The sequence below is a fragment of the Equus asinus genome, chromosome 26, assembly GCF_041296235.1.
Source record: "Equus asinus isolate D_3611 breed Donkey chromosome 26, EquAss-T2T_v2, whole genome shotgun sequence".
Lineage (NCBI taxonomy): Eukaryota > Metazoa > Chordata > Mammalia > Perissodactyla > Equidae > Equus > Equus asinus.
This window is the reverse complement of record NC_091815.1, coordinates 32,117,997-32,137,888: the sequence shown is the minus strand read 5'-3', so window position 1 is coordinate 32,137,888 and position 19,892 is coordinate 32,117,997. Positions and strand designations below refer to the sequence as shown.

Genomic DNA, 19,892 nt, shown 5'->3' with positions numbered 1-19,892 from the left:
ATTTATTATTTGCCTATTTTTTTATCGCAGTCCATTGGCTTATAACGTTACATAAATTCCACGTGTACAGCATCCTATTTTGACCTCGGTCTGGGCTGCATCGCGTTCACCACCGAAGTCAGGCTGACCTCCGTCACCATGCACACGCGCCCCCTGCTCATGATTATTTTTGAATCCAGGTTTCCTAAAAAAAAGGCAGCCTGAGCCGTCAGTGGCAGATTCGGCACGAAGCGCGTTCCCATCTCAGGACGTTGGGAGCCCCCCCGTGTCCCCGATCCCAGGATCTGGGAAATCCGAGCTCTTTGGGGACGTCTAGGGTGGAAGCACAGAACGTGACGTGCGAGGGTGTTAGGAACCCGCACTGGTTAGGACCCTGGAAGCGCAGGCGCGGGAGGGCGCGTCTCGGGCGAGCTCCTTGGCTGTGCCTCAGTTTCCTCCTCTGTCAGTGGGGATAGGGGTACCCCCGCCTCGTAGATGATTGAGAAGGTTCAACGAGGGGATGGACGTAAAGCGCTTCAGACGGCGCTTGGCATCCAACGCTTCGCTGTTGTCCTCGCCCCCCATCGACTCGGTGGTCCCCGTTTACAAATAAGGATGGAGACTCCGAGCCAGCAGCCCGGGGGACCCATCCGCGGGGACCCAGGGCCTCATAAATGACGTGCTCCGCTCAGAAAGGGGAAAGGCACAGAGAGGGAAGGCGCCCCGCGGGGGGGTCCCACAGCGCACCTCGCGCAGAGCATCGGAAACTGACGCCCTGGAGACCCGGGCACCGAACACCCTTGGGACCGGGGACTCGGCGACCAGCACCCGTGGTCCTCGAGTGGCCGCCAGGAGGCGCCGGGAGCCGCGGGCCGGGAGGCGCCGGGGGTGTGGGGCTGGGCGCGGGGCGGCGGGCGCGCGCGTGCGCACACGGGCTGGTCCTCGGCGCCCGTCCCCGCCTCCCCGGGAGTCGGCCCCGGGGGAGCGTGTCCGCTTGGGGTGCCCGGCTGGGTGGGCGCAGGAGGGCGCGCGCGCACGACCCCGCGCGCCCCCAGGGCTTGGTTCCCAGGCCCCCGCGGCGGGCGGCGCGAGGGAGGGATGTCCCGGAGGGGGGGCCCCGGAGTCACTCTTCTTCGGAAAATATGTCGGTCTGGCCCCCAGCCCAGGCTTGAGTCATCGGGCCCCGCTGCACTGAGTCACGGCCTCCACCCCCGCCCCTGGGAGCTGGGAGGGGACCCCCCCCCACCCCGACACTGAAGTCCTGGCCAGGATTCTCCGGCCCCAGGGGGGCAGCGATCCCGTCCCCCACAGCCCAGCCCGAGACAGCCGACTCCCACCAAGAAAGCAGCCTTGGCCTTTATTCGCTCCGTGGGGACGCTCTGCTTTTCACGGGGTCCCCCACCCTGGCATGGGGGGCGGGGGGGGGACGGCGAGCGTGGGAATCCCGGTGAGCACCCTGGAGGGGGAGTCGTTCCGCACCTCCTGCCCTCCTCCCCATCTTTCCCATGGGGTGCTCCACCAGGGTCAAGCACTCACGTGTGGGGAAGGCAGGAGAGAGTGGGGGGCGGGGCGGGGGTGAGAGGTCCCTGGCGGGTGGGGGTGGGGCTGTAGCACCAAGAGCCCCTCCTCCCCCCCCACGACAGCCCTGAAAAGGACACTGAAATGAAGCCCCGGGGGCCTCTGAATCCGGGACGGGCTCCGCTGCGATGGGGCCGGACGGCGGGCAGAGGCCGTGCGCAGCCGTGTAAAACTCGGACCACCAGCCGGGGGGCGGGGGGCAGGCCGGGCTCGCAATCCCGGCCAGTGGGGCGAGGACAGAAAGACCTCCGCGTGGGCACCGTGCGGGAGGAGCCAGGAGCGAAGGGGCTGTTCCGTCTGCGAAGGATCCTTATTAAAGAAAGGGGTGTGGCCAGAGCTAGGGGGAGGGTCCCATGGGTGGGGGGGGGCGGTTCCCTGTGCGGAAGTAGCAAGTTGTGTCTCCCCTCTGAGCCCCTGGTGGTCCCGAGACCTGAGGATGTGATGGGGGTCGGGTGATGGGGTGATGAGGTGGGACAAGGGGGCCTGGCTGTCAGTCACCTCAGCCCAGTGGCCGCTCACTTATGGGGAACAGGCGAGGGGTCCTGCCCAGAATCGGGGAGCAGACTGGTTAGGGCCCAGTGTGTGTGTGTGTGTGTCTGTGTGGTTGTGTGGCTGTTCTGTCCTGAGGATGTCAGCTCGTGAGGGCAGACGTCGGTGTCTCTCTTGCTCTCTGCTGTAATCCCAGTGCCCAGAATGAACCCCTGGACATCGGAACACAGTCGGTGCTCAATAAATACTTGAATGGCTGCCTCGGTGTGTGTGTGTGTGTTAGTGTCGGTGTGACGTGCCTAAGCGTCGGTGCGGGTAGAGGTGTGACAGGCGGGCAGAGAAGCCTGGCCCCTCCCCTGGTCCCCACTGTCAGGCAGTGGGGGGCGGAGAGACCCCGGTCCCCACAGCTGGGAAGGAGGGCAGGGAGGGTGCATGTGGGCCGGGGTGGGGTGTGCGTGCAGCAGACCGGCGCTGGGGAGCCACAGCAGGGCGAGGAGGAGAGAGGGCCGGCGGGCAGGGGCCAGCTCACTCGGCCGAGCCCTTGTGGCGGCGTTTGGAGGGGGGCACGAGGCGGCGGGGCAGGTTGGTGGGCAGCCCGTGGCCCTCCAGCTTGGCCTCGATGAGGTGGCTGGCCAGGGCGAACTCCTCGTCGTCCAGCATGCCGTCCCGGTCGACGTCGCTCAGCTTCCAGATGCGCCCGAGCACCGAGTTGGGGAGCTTGGTCCCCACCATCCAGGTCTTGGCCTTGGTGCCGCTCAGCTTGCCGTCGGCCGGCGCCAGGTTGTAGAAGATCTCGTCGTATTTGGACTTGTCCTTGGTCACCACCCACTCGGCCTCGTCGTCCGAGCCCTCCTCGCCATCCTCCAGGGCCTCGTCGGGCCCCCGCTCCACGAACGGGCCCATGTGGGTGCCCTCGAACGCGCCGCCCTGCACGCCCGCCTCGGTGCTCTCCAGCTCCTCCTGCCGCAGCAGGGGCATCAGCTTGGCAATGTCGTGCGTCAGCATCTCGTCCAGCGCCTCCAGCAGCTTCGGCTTCAGCGAGTGGAACTTGGTGAAGTCGTGAGCCATCAGCAGCTCCTACGGGGGCAGGCAGGAGACGGGGGCACCCAGAGGTCAGGGGGCACCGTCCCTGAGGCCCTCCGGCCCCCTGGCACCCCCGGGGACACTTGGCCAGCTCTGGTGGCAGCTCTTTCCAGAGGGGGTGGAAGTATTTGAATATATGCACGACCCATTCTGCTTGGGCACCCACCACTCAGAAGGGACTTGGGCAATAGGGTCCTGAGGCCCTCCCACCTGGCTGGGCGTGCCCCCAGAATCACACGACAGTGGTGAGGTCAGGGGCCCTCTGATGACTCAGAGCCACAGTTGTTTCCCAGCTGAAAGGATTTCAGTGATTATTTTTTTTTTTTTTTTTTTTTTGCTGAGGAAGATTGGCCCTGAGCTAACTAACAGCTGTGCCCATCTTCCTCTATTTTGTATGTAGGACGCCACCACAGCATGGCTGATGAGTGCAGTAGGTCCACACCCAGGATCCAAACCTGTGAACCCTGGGCCACCAAAGTGGAGTGCACAAACTTAACCACTAGGCCACCCGGCCAGCCCCATGGATTTCAGTATTTTGACATCAGCCACAGCTTTACCAGAGCACACTCGGCAGCCCTCAGCCCTGCCCGTCCTCTAAGGCACCCCAGCCGCCCAGCCAGCACCCCGACTATTATGCAACTTAGAGAAATTTTAGTTCCTGCTGTGACGTTAGCTCTGTCACCCCACCACACAGAAACAGCTAAGGGGCTGGCTGCCAAATGTGCAGCTTAGGTTTGGGATGGCCAGACCGTTAGGAGACCCTGGGATCCACCCCACCCCAAGAAGTCGTCTTGTGCTAGAGCAGCTGTGGGGCCAGGTTTGTGGTCTCACTGCATCTCGCACGGGCAGCTCTGAGTCACCTGCACTGGGAGAGTTGCAGCAAAGACCGACCCATTTCGTGGCACCACATTAAATTCCAGAGCCGAGGCGGAGGGGTCCGCTGATGGGGACAGATAGGGGCGGGGGTGTGATGGTGAAGAGCCGGAGGACTCCAGGGCCAGGCTGCTGGGTTTCTGACCCAGTTCTGCCACGTAGGAGCTGTGTGTCCTCGGGGAAGTGACTTCAACTCTCTGGGCCTGTTTCCACATTTGCTTATGAAATGGGTCGATAGCATGAGCACTCCCCCGACTTGAGGGGGTGGGAAGGGCTAAATGAATTCATCCGGATCAAGTGCTCAAGGAGCGTCCACGTGATGTCAACAGCTGCCATTTATCCAGCCCAGCAGTTCTCCACCAGGCGTGATGCTGCACCCCCGGCAGACGGGTGGCAAGCTCTAGAGACATTTCTGAATTGTCGCAACTGGGGGGTGCTACTGGCATGGAGAGGGTAGAGGCCAGGGATGCCGCCAAACATCCCGCGGGACATAGGATAGCCCCCCACGATGAAGGATCTGGCCCCAAATGTCAGTCGTGCTGAGACCTTGATCTAGAGCAGACTCGGTGCCAGGCCCCAGGCTTGCAAATGCTGGCAGCAGGGACTCTCAAGATGCCCATTTCCAGCTGAAGAAACTGAGGCTCAGAAAAGTCAGGGGACCGGCCCAGGATCATGGGGCTCGTAGACGCCAAGGGGAAATTCCCCCTATAATTCCTGGGCTGGAGACATCTCAGACCCAAAGGCCACCGGCTTTGAGTGCCAGCCTAATGCAATCTCAGAGCAGAGGCTCCGCGGGGGCCGGGGGCCCGTCCCACCTCCACACCTGAGCCTGGACCTGTCCCCACGGTCATTCGGTCACTCCTGCCCTGCCCTCCTCCAGCAGCTCTTCATTTGTCCTTTGCCACCACCCCCAGACCCAGTGCGTTCCCCGCCACTGGTTAATCCGAGGCCTGGACCTGCGAGGAGCCCCCCAGGGGTCCCCCGATATCCGTCTGTTCCTTCTTCAGCTCTGCAAACCCTGACCATTACCTGAGCATCTGGCCGCCTAGAGGGAAGACTACATTTCCCAGCTTCCCTTGCAGCCAGCCATACCATGTGACTAAGTTCTGGCCAATCAGATGTCAGCACAAGTTGCAGGTGCAACTCCCGTGGCCATGTGACTAAGTTCTGGCCAATCGGATGTCAGCACAAGTTGCTGGTGCAACTCCAGAACCACCCCGTTCAAGACGGTTGCCACAGGTGGTTATTTAAACGTCAATTCGTTTTAAAATTTCAGTTTTAATGTGGCTAGAGGGCTTCCATATTGGACAGCACAACGCAGGGCATTTTCATCATTGTAGAAAGGACTATCGGAAAGCACTGTTCTAGAAAGTGCCTTTAGAGAGACCGTCCCATCAGCTTCCCCGCCCCTCTCCCCTGCCCTTCTTCCTGGCTGGAATGCAGACACAATGGCTGGAGCTCCCACAGCCATTCTGTACCATGAGGGGGGTCTTGGGACTGGAGGCGAAATAAGACAGAAGGGTCCCTGGCTCTGCAGAGCATCAAACCAGCCCTGGGCCCCTTCCGGGACTTCACAAAGGAGAGAAATGAATCTCTATGTTAACTAAGCCACAGTTATTTGGGGCTTTCTCTTCACTCCCTCATCCTAACTCACAAAACCAAACTTCCACGGAACTATTCGCAGGAGGTGCTTTCCGGAACCTGCCATCCATCTCTGCAGTTTTGGAGGCCCCATCCCAAGCCCACAGAAGCCGACTTTCCCGTCCCCCACCTCCCCCCTCTCCTCTGGGAGGCCTCCCACCTGCATCTTCTGGCAGTCAGGAAAGTCGCCGGGGGATATGTGATGTTCCAGCTGAATCTTGGCAAAGATGACGGGCAGCTTGAGGATCAGCTGCTTCTTCTTGTTCTCCTTACCAAACACGGAGGGCATCTCCTTCTTCAGGTAGCTGATGATATAGGTGTGCACCTGTGGGAGGGGAGTCCTGGCCTGAGCCCGTGTCACCACCCCCCAGAGTGGGGGAAGCTCACTGAAAACACAGGGTGCCGGTGGTTCCCCATCCAGAGGTCCAGGCTGGGGCCTGAGAGTCTGCATTTCTAAGAGTCACAGGTGAGCTGCTCCTGCCGCTGCTGCCGTGGGTGGAAGGGCAACCTCGGCCCCTCCTGGGGCTCGAACACCCCTGCACGCCGGCCGCTTCCACATCTACAGACCAGCCCAGGCGGCTCCCGGAGCTCAAGCTGCTGAGCCGCCCGCCCCATCAGCACCCCTAGACAGCTCTTCTGACGCCCTCGGTGGATTGTGGGCCTGGCCCCCCACCGTGTCCCCCAGCTGTGCCCATCGCCGCAAGCAAACGGCATCCCCTGCCCCCCAGGAGAGGCCGGAAGGCCAGAAGTCATTCCTGGACGGATCCCCCTCTCTCCTCGGCAGCCACATCCCGTCCATCCGAGACTCCTTTGCTTTCTGCCTCCCAGGTCTCTCCCCGACGTTTTTCCTTTCGCTCCATCTCCGTGGCCATCCCTGTCCCAGCCCTCACCCTCTCTTGCCTCGGGGCCGGGGGGCGGGGGACACACCCGTCACTCCACTGGCCTCCTGGCTTCCCCTCTTGCCCTTTTCTTTGTTTCTAGGAACAAACACCAGACACCACGAGACGCTGGTCCAAAGTCTCAAATTGCCTCTTTTCAAGTTCAAAACTCCCGCCACAGCCCGTGAGGCCCCCCAGCAATTCTCAAAGTGTGGTCCGGGGAACCCCGGAGGGGTTCAGACACGCGCACAGTCAGAACCATTTTAATCATAATGCTGAGGCGCTGTCTGGCTTTTTTACTCTCATTTCCTCCAGAGCGGACGGTGGAGTTTTCAAAGGCCACAAGACACGTGATACAGCAACCCACTGAATGAAGGAGCAGATATGAGGATCCTCGGAAGCCAGACATCGAAGAGATTTGCAAAAATGGAAAACGGGGGGGGGCCAGCCCCAGTGGCCTAGTGGTTAAGTTCAGCACGCTCTGCTTTGGTGGCCTGGTTCAGTTCTGGGGCGTGGACCTATACTGCTCTGTTAGCGGCCATGCTGTGCTGGTGGCCCACATACTAAAAAAAAAAAAAAATAGAGGAAGATTGGAACAGGTATTAGCTCACGGTGAATCTTCCTTAGCAAAAAAAAAAAAAAAAAAAAAAAGAGTAAAACAGGGCCACTGTCCTCCCTAATTTTTTTTTTTTTTTTTTTTTTTTTTTTGCTGACGAAGATTTGCCCTGAGCTGCCATTTGTGCCAGTCTTCCTCTATTTTGTATGTGGGTCACTGCCACAGTATGGCTGCCAACGAGTGGTGTAGGTCCATGCCCAGGATCCAAATCCAGGCCGCCAAAGCGGAGCACACTGAACTTAACCCCTAGGCCACGGGGCTGGCCCCCCTAATTTGTTCATTGTTTGGAAAATAGTTAATTTTGATAAAACATCTGTGACTTAGGATAACATGTAATAGGTTTATTATTTTAAATGATCTTTTTAATATTCATTATTATCAATATTTGTTAATTAATAGAAGTTATCAATAACTCATTGATAACATTTATCACAAACAGCTACTAAATAATTCTATATTTGTTGTGGGCTAATTAATATTATGAGATAAATATTAAACATTTTCTCAGTTATAAGTCCTAACATGGTCACCATCGGCAGATGTCATCCGTGTACACACAAACCCTTTGGGGTCCTCCATAATTTGGAAGAGTGTGACGAGGTCCCAAGACTGAACGGTTTGAGAAGCACCTGACTCGGCTCCTACTGCTTCGTTTGACCTTATCTCCCCTCCAGCCTCTTCACCTCCCTTCCTTGTTTTACCAGCACGCCAACCTCCTTCTCACCGCAGGGCCTTTGCACGACCCCTCGCTGCCTGGAGCCCTGCCCTGGGCTCCCCACCGCTGGCTCCCTCAGCTTCCTCCTGATGCCGCCTCCTCACAGAGGCCAGCCCATGGGAAGCAGGTACCCCCTGCCCCCACCATCCACTTACTTTCTATCTTTACTTTTATTGTTTCGTTCACAACATTTATCGCCATCCATCGTTATCTCCTCTATCTCTTGCCTTCCCCATTCTGTCTCCTTCCACTGGAATGTGAGCTGCACGAGAGCTGGGGCTGGATCTCTCCCCTCTGTCCCCAGCGCCCGCACGATGTGCCCAGACAGCACTCAAGAAGTATTTGCAGAATAAACCAATGAGCTTGGGAGCCTTTGAGCCACAATCTCACAAGTCATCAAAAAACAAACAAACAGGGCAGAATAACGAGCATTTGTACATCCTATTTTTAAACAAGAAACTCAATACTGAAATGTATATGCTTTAATAAAAATAGAATAAATCTGGGAAAAAAAAACACAAGAAACCACTCCTGGGGGCGGCCTCGAGGGAAGAGAACCTGAGAGCCGGTCGGGTCACAGGAGGGCCGGAGCACGTGCGATAGAGCATGAATGCTTTGCCATGAGACGGTCTTAAACGTTCAGTGAAAAACACTTGTTTAGTGAATCATAAGTTTAGAATGCTAAAAATTTTGGCGGTCCCCTGCCAGTTCTGAATCCTCCCACCCTCCACCACCCTGCGTCCTACAGCCACCCTGGGCTCCTTGTTCAAACACATCAGGCCTCTTCCTGCCTCAGGGCCTTTGCACGTGCTGTTCCCTCTGCTTGGTATGGTCTTCCCCCAGATCTCCACAGCTCACACCTTCCTCTCCTTCAGGTCTCTGCTCAAATATTGCCTCCTCTGGGAGGCCCTCCCTGATGTCCCTAACATAGTCCCTCCCCAGTCTCTCTTCTGGTTCATTTTTCTTCATAATGCTGATCACATACAATATACTATTATAGATTAATTTGTTTAACATCTCCTTTTCCATTAACAAGTAATTCCACAAGAAAAAAACGTTATCTGATTTGTCCCTTGCTGTATCCCCAGGGCCTAGAACAGGGCGGGAGCACGCTGTAGGCGCTCAGGAGCTGTTGGCTGACTGTCACCGAGCCACGTCAGAGAAGCTCAGTATGAAGGTTCAGGGCATCCTGGCCACTTTAGAATCAGACCCCGGCGAGACCTTGGCCTCAAGCATCCGAGCACAGCAAAATCGCCCCTTCTAGCAGCTATCATTTCAACCAAAGGGCAGAGCCAGAGGCCTCTTCCACACCCTACGTCGCACAGATGGGGAAACTGAGGCACAGAGGGGCGGTCACCAAGAGTCCAGAAAGGCCTTGTATGGTGATGGGAGAGCACGGGGCAGGGGGGAGCGGGGGACGGAAAGGGTGTGGCTGTTGTTTGATGGTTGGACCAAGTGTGGCGGATGAGGGAGGGACGCGGGGCAGGGTGGGGGCGGTGTGGCCTGGTCACAGCGCACCCCGTGTCCTGAGGGCACCGGGGAGCCCAGAAGGGATCTGCCCGAAGGAGGGGGGGGGGGGTCTGTGGGTCCCAGGGGCCATGGGGCGGGGGCGTGGCCAGGCGGGTGGGCGTGGCCTGCGGGAGCGGACCAATGAGGCGAGGGGGCGGGGCCGGGCGGCTCCCCGGGTACCAGAAGGTGGGAGGCGGGAGGGCGCTGATGGCTTTTCCAGAGAGGAAGCGGGGGAAGGTGCCAGGAAGAGATAAGGTGGGAGGGCGGGCCGGCCGGGGCGCGGGGGCCGGGGCTCCGGGGTTTGTCCGCGTTTCCGGAGCCGCCCCCCACCCGGCGGGGGCACCAGGTGTCCGGGCCGACCCCGCCCCTCGCGCCCGCGCCAGCCCCCGCCGCCGCCTTCGGGGTAGGGAGCTGGGGAGGACCTGGGGGACAGGGGTCCGTGGGGGACGAGGGCGAGCCGGGGGGGAGACTGAGAGAGACGGGAAGACAGAGGGAGAGACAGAGAAAGGGAGAGACAGGGAGAGATGGAGAAAGACAGAGGGAGAGACAGGGAGAGATGGAGAGAGGGAGAGGGAGAGACAGAGGGAGAGATGGAAAGAGACAGGGAGAGAGGGAGACAGAGAGAGATGCAGAGAGACAGGGAGAGAGAGAGAGAGAGATGGGGAGAGACAGAGAGAGACAGACACAGAGAGAGATGAAAAGAGACACAGAGAGAGAGAGTGAGAGAATGAGGAAAGGAGAGACGGAAAGAGAAATAAATAGACAGAGAACAAGAAAAAGGTGGAAATGAGGAGACAGACAGACAGACAGTGCCGAGCCGGGCAGAGCGGGAGAGTGGCCGATGCCCAGCCTTCAGGAGCAGGCCGCCCTGGGCCGCTCCCTCCCAGGGAGGATTCCTGGGGTGGGAGTGGGGGCTCTGACTCACCCCCTCTCGCTGCTCCTTAAACCAACACCTCAGGCTCCCCCACCCCCCGTGGCCCTCTGCGCCTCGCCGCCTGCCGGGCTTCCTGCCCCACCTCCACCCTGGCAGCCTCCCCCACCAATGTTCCATTTGGCCTCCAAAATGGCTCTTAACCTAGTGCTCTCCTCCCGCTCCCCAAGGCCCCGTCCTGATCCAGGCTCCTCCTTGTTCCTCGGTCCCCAGCGTCCTCCCTGGTCTCCGGCCCCAGTCACTCACCGCCCTTGAATCCACCCTCCAGAGGCAGCCAGAGTCTGACCCTGTCCCTCCCCTGCTCTGAACCCTGGCATGGCTCCCCAGTGCCCTAAGGATGAAGCACAGGTTCCTGGCTACAGCCCCGGGGAGTCTGACTCCCACCCACCTCCCCAGCCTCAGAGTCAGTTGCTTGCACTGTCTACACTGGGTTCGACACTGACGTCTGTCCTCTTCCTTGAACTGGCCAGGTTCTCATCTCCAGTCCACAAACTTGCTGGTCCCGCTGTCTAGAATCCATTCCCTTCCTCTCCGGCGCATCCTCCAGTTGGCAGCCCAGATGCCTTCTCCTCCAGGAAGCCCTCCCTGATTCCCCCTGGGCTCCCAGTCCCAGCCCTGCCCGTGCTGGGTTGTCACTGTGTGGGGATGCGTCTCTCCCCTCCCCTGGGCTGCCCTGGTCACTGCTGTGTCCCCAGGAGACGCGGCACAGAGCCAGGCACAGAGATTTTGTTGAATGCGAGTGTTTGTTCCATGTCATTCATTCGATAAATATTTACTGAGCACCGAGTCTGTGCCAGGTGCTGGGGACACAGTGGTGAACAAATTCAAGGATCCCTGATTCTGCAGAGCTTAAACTCCAGGGAGACAGGCCGTGAACACAGAAACCCAATGAACGGGTGACATAAGGCCAGGCGGTAATGACCGCCATGGAGAAAACTACACAGGATAAAGGAGGACTCTCATGGGGAGTTATATTTAGACAAAGGGAGGGCAAGAAAGCTTTTCTGAAAGGTGACATTGGAGTAAAGACCTGAAGGAGGCGACAAGCAAGCCATGTGGATAGCCAGGTGGGAAGGGGGCAAGGAGGGGGAGGTTTCCAGGAAAATGAAACAGCAAGTGCAAAGGCCCTGAGGTAGGAAGGAGGAGGCAAGTGTGACGTGCAATGCATGATGGGAAGGGAGTGACAGATGGGGACCGTCTGAGGGTGAGGGTGGAAGGGGCCGACTGTGGACCTCCAGAAGGACTTGGTTTTCGTTGAGTGAGGTGGAGTCCCGGGGCAGGTTGTGAGCAGAGGCGGGACCTGACACAATGTGGTGAGTGGTAGGAGATGAAGGAAGGAAGAACAGGACAGAGAAGAGACAGGGAGATGTGGAAACAGAGGCAGGGAGAGAGACAGAAAGCCACGGTGGGGGCCCCCTCTCCACGCGGCTCCAGAACGACCCAGCCTGGAGAGGCTCTTAGCTTGGAGAGCGAACTCTCGGAGAGCTGATAAGGCGTGGCGGCTGGCGGCCAGGAGAGCAGGGGTGGAGGAGAGGCGGGAGGTGCAGCCCGCTTACTGCTCGCCTGATCCCCCCACTGCTCGCCCATGCCCGCACTGCTCACACTCATCCCCCCCACAGCTCGCCCATCCCCCATCACTGCTCACCCATCCCCCCCACTGCTCACCATCCCTCTCCACTGCTCACCCATCCCCCCCACTGCTCACCCATCCCCTCCACTGCTCACCCATTCCCCTCACTGCTCACCCATCCCCCATCACTGCTCGCTCATCCCCCCCACTGCTCGCCCATCCCCAGCCGTTGCTCACCCATCCCCCCACTGCTCACCATCCCCCATCACTGCTCACCCATCCCCCCCACTGCTCACCATCCCCCATCACTGCTCACCCATCCCCTCCACTGCTCACCATCCCCCCCACTGCTCACCCATCCCCCCCCACTGCTCGCCCATCCCCCATCCCCGCTCGCCCGCCCGCCCCCAGCCCCGCTCACCCGCACCAGCCGCGCCCTCTTGACCAGGTCGTTGAGCTTGCGCAGGGCAGCGTGGCGAGGCAGGCCCTGGATGTCGCGGAAGAGGTCCTGCTCCTCCAGCTCGAAGAGGCGCCGGTTGTCGGGCACGAGGAGGGGCTGGGACCAGAAGGAGCCGATGTAGACGCGCAGCACCTCGGGCGTGCCCACCACCTTGCCCAGCGCCCACATGAGCGCCCCGTAGACGCGCATCAGCTGCTGCGTCTCCACCATGTCGGCCTTGTTGAGCACCACGCGGATCTTGTCCTCGTGGCCGCGCAGTGCGCCGATGGCCTCCGAGAACTCGTCCGAGATCTCCAGCTTGTGCGCGTCAAAGAGCAGGATGATGAGGTCCACGCGCTCCGCGAACCAGCGCAGCACGGCCGGGAAGTCGTAGCCTGGAGGAGGGGGGACACCGGACCACCAGGGGCAGAGGTCAGTCCCCCACGGGCATCCATTTCTTTGCACCACTATATGACTGTACGGGTGTTCACGTTGTTAACTACACAAATCTTTGTCTACGTGAAATAACTGAGGCCACAAATGTATCCCATTGCTCTGGCCACGCCCCCAGTATTTCCCCCATCAATCTGGCCCCAGTCCCTCAAAACATGTGGCTACAGGGGGCAATCACCAACCCCCAACCCCACCCCCATTTTCATTCATTCATTCGGCAGATACTAGTGGCCTGCAGTGGTCCCGATGTACAGGTTGTTAAAACACTGAAGTGTTTCCCAACAGACTCCCTGTGCTTCTCTGGACCCCCCTTTCCCCAAGCGCCTCCATCTCCCCAGCCCCTCCCCAGGAACTGTCAGATCGCCCCAGGCCCTGTCCTGGGCACTGGGGACACCACAGGGCACACAGAGGCAAGGTCCTCGTCTTTGTGGAGCACCCGTCCCAAAACCTGGCCCCTGGGTTCATTCATTCATCCCTTTCATGCCTCATTTCCTCATTCATGCACCCCCACGGCTCCTTCACTCCTTCATTTAACTACAAGCGATGCTTGGGAGAGCAGAGGGGAGTGGTTGCGACCCCCGACTTGGCCGTCAGGAAGACCTAGGTTTGAATCCCGTTCTGCCCCCATCTGCTGTGTGACCTTAAGCAAGTAGGGAACCTCTCTGAACCTCTGTTTCTTCTTTCATAATAGGACCTACCTCAAAGGACTATTGTGAAGATTCAAAGAATATAAATGAGCGAATAGATAACAAAAGCTTGCAACAGGGCCTGGCACGGAACGGTACCCTTAAAATGGGTGAGCTTTAGGCACGTAAATTATACCTCAATAAAAGTGTTGAAGACAAAAAAAATGCAGCGGCGAGAGCTCGACAAGCATGAGTCACGATGGCCGCCGGACACCGCAGGGGGAGTCCTTCAGGGGCCATCCACAGCTGCCTGCTCTGTCCCGGGGACACCGTGCGGCTCAGGCAGCCCCAGTCCTGTCCTTCCTGGGCTCGCAGTCCACAGGGGACACAGACCCATCCCCAAAGTGGCCGGGCTGAGATGGGGGAGCCCAGAGGGGGCGCTGGACCCAGGCTGGGGGCCAAGGAGGGCTTTCCGGAGGAGGGGACGCAGAGTGGCCACCTGGGGGATGCGTTCACTGGCAGAACACAGAGCCACTGCTGATTCCTTTGTTGTCGCTTCATGTTTTTCCTGACTGAGCTCATTGCATCTCCAAAACCATCCCAGGGGACAGGCGCTTTTATGACCCTCCTTTTCCAAAAGAGGAAACTGAGGCACAGAGAGGTGAAGGGATCGACTCAAGACACACAGGCAGGAGGCGACGGAGCAGGAGCTGGGGAGCCGCTGCCCGGCCTATCCTGCCAAGAAGGAAGCCAGCTCCTCGCAGCCTTTGGGGACTGGGCAGGGCGGGGGTGGGTGACACCGTCCAGGGGGAGGAAGGACCGGTCACCAGAGGGACGGCAGCTGCGGCCCCCTCCCTGCCCAGTGTCTGCACAAACACACACACCGGCCGGGATCTGGAAAGTGTGTCTCACGCAGGCAGGGCAGGAGAGACGCAGGCTGAGTCAGCGTGGGAATGGGAGACGTGGCGGGGAGGGGCCGGGCACAGCGGCCCTCCCGCAGGACCCACAGTCATCGTTAGCGCGTCTGCAGCACCTCCTGGGTGCCGCGCACTGTGACGGGGTACTTGGCCCCTTGTGACGCTCAATTTTAACCCTCAGGGCAACCCAGGAGGCCGACACCGTTCTTATTCCCATTTTACAGATGGGGAAACTGAGACACGGGGGGGGGGGGGGGTCACGTGGCTTGCCAGGGTCCCACAGTTTAAACGTGGCAGAGCCCAGATTTGACCCCGCCAGCGGGCTCCACTCTGCTGCCGTCACACACGCGCGTGTTTGTAGATCTCCCACGCAGAGGCGGACACGCATCCACGCGTGTGCGCCCACAAATATGCAGGCTGCAGCACACACCTGGACACAATCATAGCCCCATGCTCCAGGATGCACGCTCCTCGATACGCTCTTGCTCACAATCTGGGAGCTACACAGACAGTCGTGGTGATGCAATTACAAGGACACGGCGAGACCCTCACAAAGTAGCAGACACCAGCGTGAACACACAAGCACAGAGCACGCTTGCACACCCACCATCACACACACACACAAGCTTCACACCCGTCTAGATCCGAAGGCACCCACACAGACACAATGGCACACAGTTCCACAAAAGGTACACTTTTTTTTTTTTTGGAGGAAGATTAGCCCTCCCTCAGCTAACATCTCCCGCCAATCCTCCTCTTTTTGCTGAGGAAGACTGGCCCTGCGCTAACATCCGTGCCCATCTCCCTCTACTTTATATGTGGGATGCCTGCCACAGCATGGCTTGCTGAGTATGCCATGTCCGCACCCGGGATCCGAACCAACAGAGCTCCAGGCCGCCAAAGCTGAACGTGCGCACTTAACTGCTGCGCCACCAGGCCGGCCCCACACACAGAGCTGTGCACACAGTTCCACCAGGCTCCCTGGGGCACCCATTTCACAATACAACCGCATGCAGACCCGCAGTCGGTCACACGCAATCCCACAGTCACCCAGAGTCACACCCAGCCACAGTCAGAGGCACACGCGCGGGCACACACACAAATCCACACATCCCTCCTCTGCCTCTACGCCCTCCGCCGTCCCGGCCCAGCCCCCCAGGATCTCCCCGCCCCCCCCCATCGCTTCTGCGCTGCCTCCTCCCGCCTCCCCGGGGACGGGGACGCGCGCCCGCTGGGCCGCGGCCAGGGACACCGTAACCCCCGGCGCCCTCGCCCTGCCTCCCGGTCCCCTCTGCTCCACTCGGCAGCCTCCTTTGCCCCGGTTCCCGGAGGCCGTGCGGGGCGGGGGCCAGAGACGCGGGGACGGGGCTGGGGGGTGGGGGGGGCGCAGATGCGCAGCTCGCGGGGCAGGGGTGGGGCCGGCTCCCCGGAGGCCCCGCTGGAATCCGCCCCCCGCCGCTCCCCCTGCACAGCTGTTTATAAATTCCAGGCCCGGCCTTGGCGCGCGCCCAGGCCCCCCTCCCAGCCGCATCGGTGGCCCAGCCGGGGAGAGGCGCTCCCACGGCCCGGCCTCGCTGCCTCCGCCCTCGGGCTCCCGTCCCTCCGGAGCGCGGCCTCACCCCCCATGCCCTCTGTGTCTCTGATTCTGTGTCTTTCTTGGTCTTTCTTCCTGCATCCTTGCACCCGCCCGGACATGCAGCTGCGGCCGGCTCACACGTGTTCACCACCACCACCCGCCACCGCCTCCGCCCCCTCTCCAGGGCCCAGCGTGGAGGAATCCCAGCCTCCCGCCAGCTCCCTCCTGCTGCCCGGCCAGCTCGGGGCCGAGGACAGGGCCCAAGGCCTATGGAAACCCTGAGCCCTCCTCCCTCAGACCCAGGAGTCCAGCCCCAGCCCCTCCTCCCTCAGACCCAGGAGTCCAGGCCCCCAGCCCCTCCTCCCTCAGACCCGGGAGTCCAGCCCCAGCCCCTCCTCCCTCGGACCCAGGAGTCCAGCCCCAGTCCCTCCTCCCTCGGACCCAGGGGTCCAGGCCCCCAGCCCCTCCTCCCTCAGACCCAGGGGTCCAGGCCCCGGCCCCTCCTCCCTCAGATCCAGGAGTCCAGCCCCAGCCCCTCCTCCCTCAGACCCAGGAGTCCAGCCCCAGCCCCTCCTCCCTCGGACCCGGGAGTCCAGCCCCAGCCCCTCCTCCCTCGGACCCGGGAGTCCAGGCCCCGGCCCCTCCTCCCTCACACCCAGGAGTCCAGCCCCAGCTCCTCCTCCCTCAGACCGGGAGTCCAGGCCCCGGCCCCTCCTCCCTTGGACACTCACCGCGGCTCACTCTCTGTTTAGCGCCTGACAGGATGCCCGGGGTGTCAATGATACTGATGCTCTCCAGGACCTGATTGGGGAGGTGGGCGCACATGAACCTGGGGTGGAAGAAGGTCAGGGGTCAGTGCAGGGTGGGGCAGGAGGAGAGGATACACCAGAAAGGAAACCAGGACTGCAGAGAGGAGAAGGAGGTCCGCAGAAGGGAAGGACCTTGCAAGAGAAAAGGAAGATGGCGACAGAGAATGATAACCATAAAAACTTAAATCTGCCCTTCACAGAACACTCACTTTGCGCCCGGTCCTCTTCTAAGCACTTTATATGTATTCATTTAGTCCTCACAACAACGCTGTGGAGTGGGGACTATGGTTATCCCCATTTTCCAGATGAAAATAAGAGAGGCACAGAGAGGTTAAATCATTTGCTCAAGGCCACACAGCTAGACAGGACTTGAACCCAGGCAGGCTGGTCCCACCGGCTTGACGGCTCCCCTAGAGAAGGCAGCAGGAGAGCAGAGGCAGGAAGGGGGAGGATCAGGCAGAGAGAAGAGAAGGGGGCTGAAAAGGAGAGAAAGAGGGCCAGAGATGGGGGCCAGGGACAGGAAGATGTGCCCTTGGGCTCTCGGCTGCACACCTGTTGAGGAAGGTGTTCCCAAACGGGTTGAGTTTTCGGAAGGGCTTGTCCGGGTCCACGACGAGGGCGTTGCCCGGCACGGTGCCCTCGGTGTCGCCGTGCATGACAGCCACGAAGCAGTCGGTGGTGGGCTCGGGCCCCACGCGGGAGCCGGGCACCTCCTGCTCCAGCAGGTACTGGATGAAGCTGGTCTTGCCCGTGCTGTACTGGCCGGCCACCAGCACCATGGGCTTGCCGTCGAAGTCGGCGTCCTCCAGGGCCGGCGAGTGGAAGGCCCCGAAGCGGTAGTGCTCCTCGAGAGGCAGCAGCTTGGTGCGGTAGAGCTCCTTGAGAGCCGAGGTCACCGTGCGGATGGCCTCGGGCTGCTGGCCCCGCGCCCCGCCCCGCTTCAGCCAGCTGAACATGGTGGCGGCGCGTGCCCGCTGGGCTCACCGAGGAGGATGCGCGCAGTGGGGAGCTGCCTGCAAACGGGGGACAGAGTGTTGATGGGGGACTGCCTGATGGAGGAGGAGGAGGAGACGGAAGGGAGCCGGGAGGTGGCGTGGGTGGAGGATGGTGGAATGGGTAGAGGGGGAGGAGCAGAGAGCACTGATGGGGACACCAGACGCTGATTGTTCACAGAGGAAGAAGGTCATTATTCCAGCTGGAGGAAGAGAAAGAGATTAACGGTGCAATGATCGAAGAAACGGGACTGATGGTGCAAACCTGGGAATGGACAAAGGGAAGGAGGTGGAAGCTGCCTGGAAAAAATAGATTTCTCAGTTCCTTCACTTTTTTCCCCTTTTCCATCATTTCACACATTTTTCACTAAAATCTCTCCATGTGTCAGGAACTGTGGGCCCCAAAAACAGGCCAGGGACCAGCCCTGCCCACTCTGAGCCCCCAGTGAGGAGAGGACCTGGGTACCAGGCAGTCAGAGGTGCCCGGGAAACTCCAGGCAGTGGACCTGTAGGCACCAGAAAGGGACACGATGAACCCGCCACGGGATCCGCAAAGCTCTGGCTGGGCTTTCTTTCGAGCTGGCCCCGAAGACTGGGCACGACAAGGGCACTGAGGCAGAGAGGATGGCGTGGCTGGGCACAGGGGCGTGAGGAGAGGGGTGGGAAGGGAGGCACCCGAGACACGAGGGGCCTTGGGCATTCACAAGAGCAATAAGTCAACATGTGGGACCACTGCGTGCCAGACCCGGCTCTAACTCATTTAATCTCTGTGACAACCTTGGAAGGTCGGACTATTATCGTCCACACTTTCCTGACCAGGAAATCGAGACTCAGGAAGACGGCAATGACTTGCCCAAGATCACTCAGCTAGTAAGTGCTTACGATGGGACGCCAGGCAACCTGACCTCAGAGCCTGTGCTCCTGGGTCTAAGGAGTTAGGGAGAGAAACAGTGACCAGCCAGGCAGCAAGGAGCACCCCCCACACCCAAACCCTACCGCCCCTTCCTCTCCTTTCCTTCTCTGTAGGATCTGTAGTGATGGCCCCTCTTTCAGTCCTGAAATCAGTCAGTTATGTCTGCTCTTTTTTTTTTTTCCTTCCTTCATCGGTCTAACTCGATGCTTATAATTTTACTGATCTTTCCACAGAACCAGCTTTTGGTCAGCTTGGAGTCTGCAAATACTCTTTTCCACTGCAAGAAACTGGGGCTTCTTGGAGCAATGGCTGCTTCCAGGGCTGGGGCAGGGAAAGGACAAGCGAGGCTGGACCGGAGAGTGGGGAAGGGCTCAAAATGCATGGGGCGTGTCATGGGGACACAGGACCCGGCTCGAAGGGGCTGCCCCCTGGCCAAAGATGGGACCATTTGAGCATCCGAAATCACTGCAAATCAGTATGCTAAAATCCGTAAAATCATAACGATAAGTAATACCAAGAAAGAGAGGAAAGGAAAGGAAAGGGAGCCGAGGGGGAAAGGAGTCCCTGAAGGCGAGGAGAGGCAGCAGCTGGGACGGAGATGTTGGCCCTGGGCGGTGTCCAGGCAGGGAGGGTTCCAGGGGAGGACGCTTGGGGTGGCTGCACAGACGTGGCTGGACAGGCGATGGGGTCGGGGAGGTGGGAGAGGCCCCCCCTGGGTGGGAGGAGGGGCCAAGCAGGGCAGAGATGGATGAGGGCGGTGTCCGGGAGACCACCCCCAAGGAGGGGATCTCCGCTGGCAGGGAGGATGGGGGAGCGCGAGAGACTGGGAGGGTCCTGGAGGGAGGACGAGGGTGGGGGACACTGTGACAGACTGGAAGGGGCCGGGGTGGGGGGAGTTGGGGAGACAAGGGGAGACCATCACACCACGCGGGGGTCGGGACGGAGGGTCTGCGGCGCGCAGGGGAGTAATCTGGAGCCGGGCCACGCTCGGGGCTCCGCGGGGGGGGCGACAGCTGCGGCCGGGGGGCCACTCACCGGTGGGGCGCGCGGGCGGCCGGAGCGCGCGGCAGGGCGGTGGGGTCCCGCGGGATCCGAGGCGCCCGGAGAGGCCTGTGCTCGCGGTCCCGTCCGGAGCCGTCTGAGCCGGGTGGGGCCCGGAGCCGGGAGGAGGGAACGGGGTGGGGGGGGGGCGGGCCGAGGAGCCCCCCCCCCCCCCAACCTCCCCAAACCGGGCGCCCGGCCTCTGGTGCCCCCTGGTGGGGAGTGCCAGGGCGCCGTCCCGAGACGGTGAGAGCGCGGGCTCCC

The 19,892-nt window shown here is 60.5% G+C and overlaps 1 protein-coding gene across 1 annotated transcript; it reads right to left on the bottom strand.

Moving 5' to 3' along the window:
* Positions 1 to 1,316: 1,316 nt before the first annotated feature.
* On the bottom strand, positions 1,317 to 19,759 carry EHD2 (EH domain containing 2). Its single transcript, XM_044759067.2, has 6 exons — positions 19,623 to 19,759; positions 17,235 to 17,695; positions 16,605 to 16,702; positions 12,284 to 12,696; positions 5,804 to 5,968; positions 1,317 to 3,123 (listed from the first exon to the last, which is right to left on the bottom strand). The coding sequence occupies exons 2-6, from the start codon at positions 17,636 to 17,638 to the stop codon at positions 2,572 to 2,574; spliced, it is 1,632 nt and encodes a 543-aa protein (XP_044615002.1). The 5' UTR covers positions 17,639 to 17,695; positions 19,623 to 19,759; the 3' UTR covers positions 1,317 to 2,571.
* Positions 19,760 to 19,892: the final 133 nt, after the last annotated feature.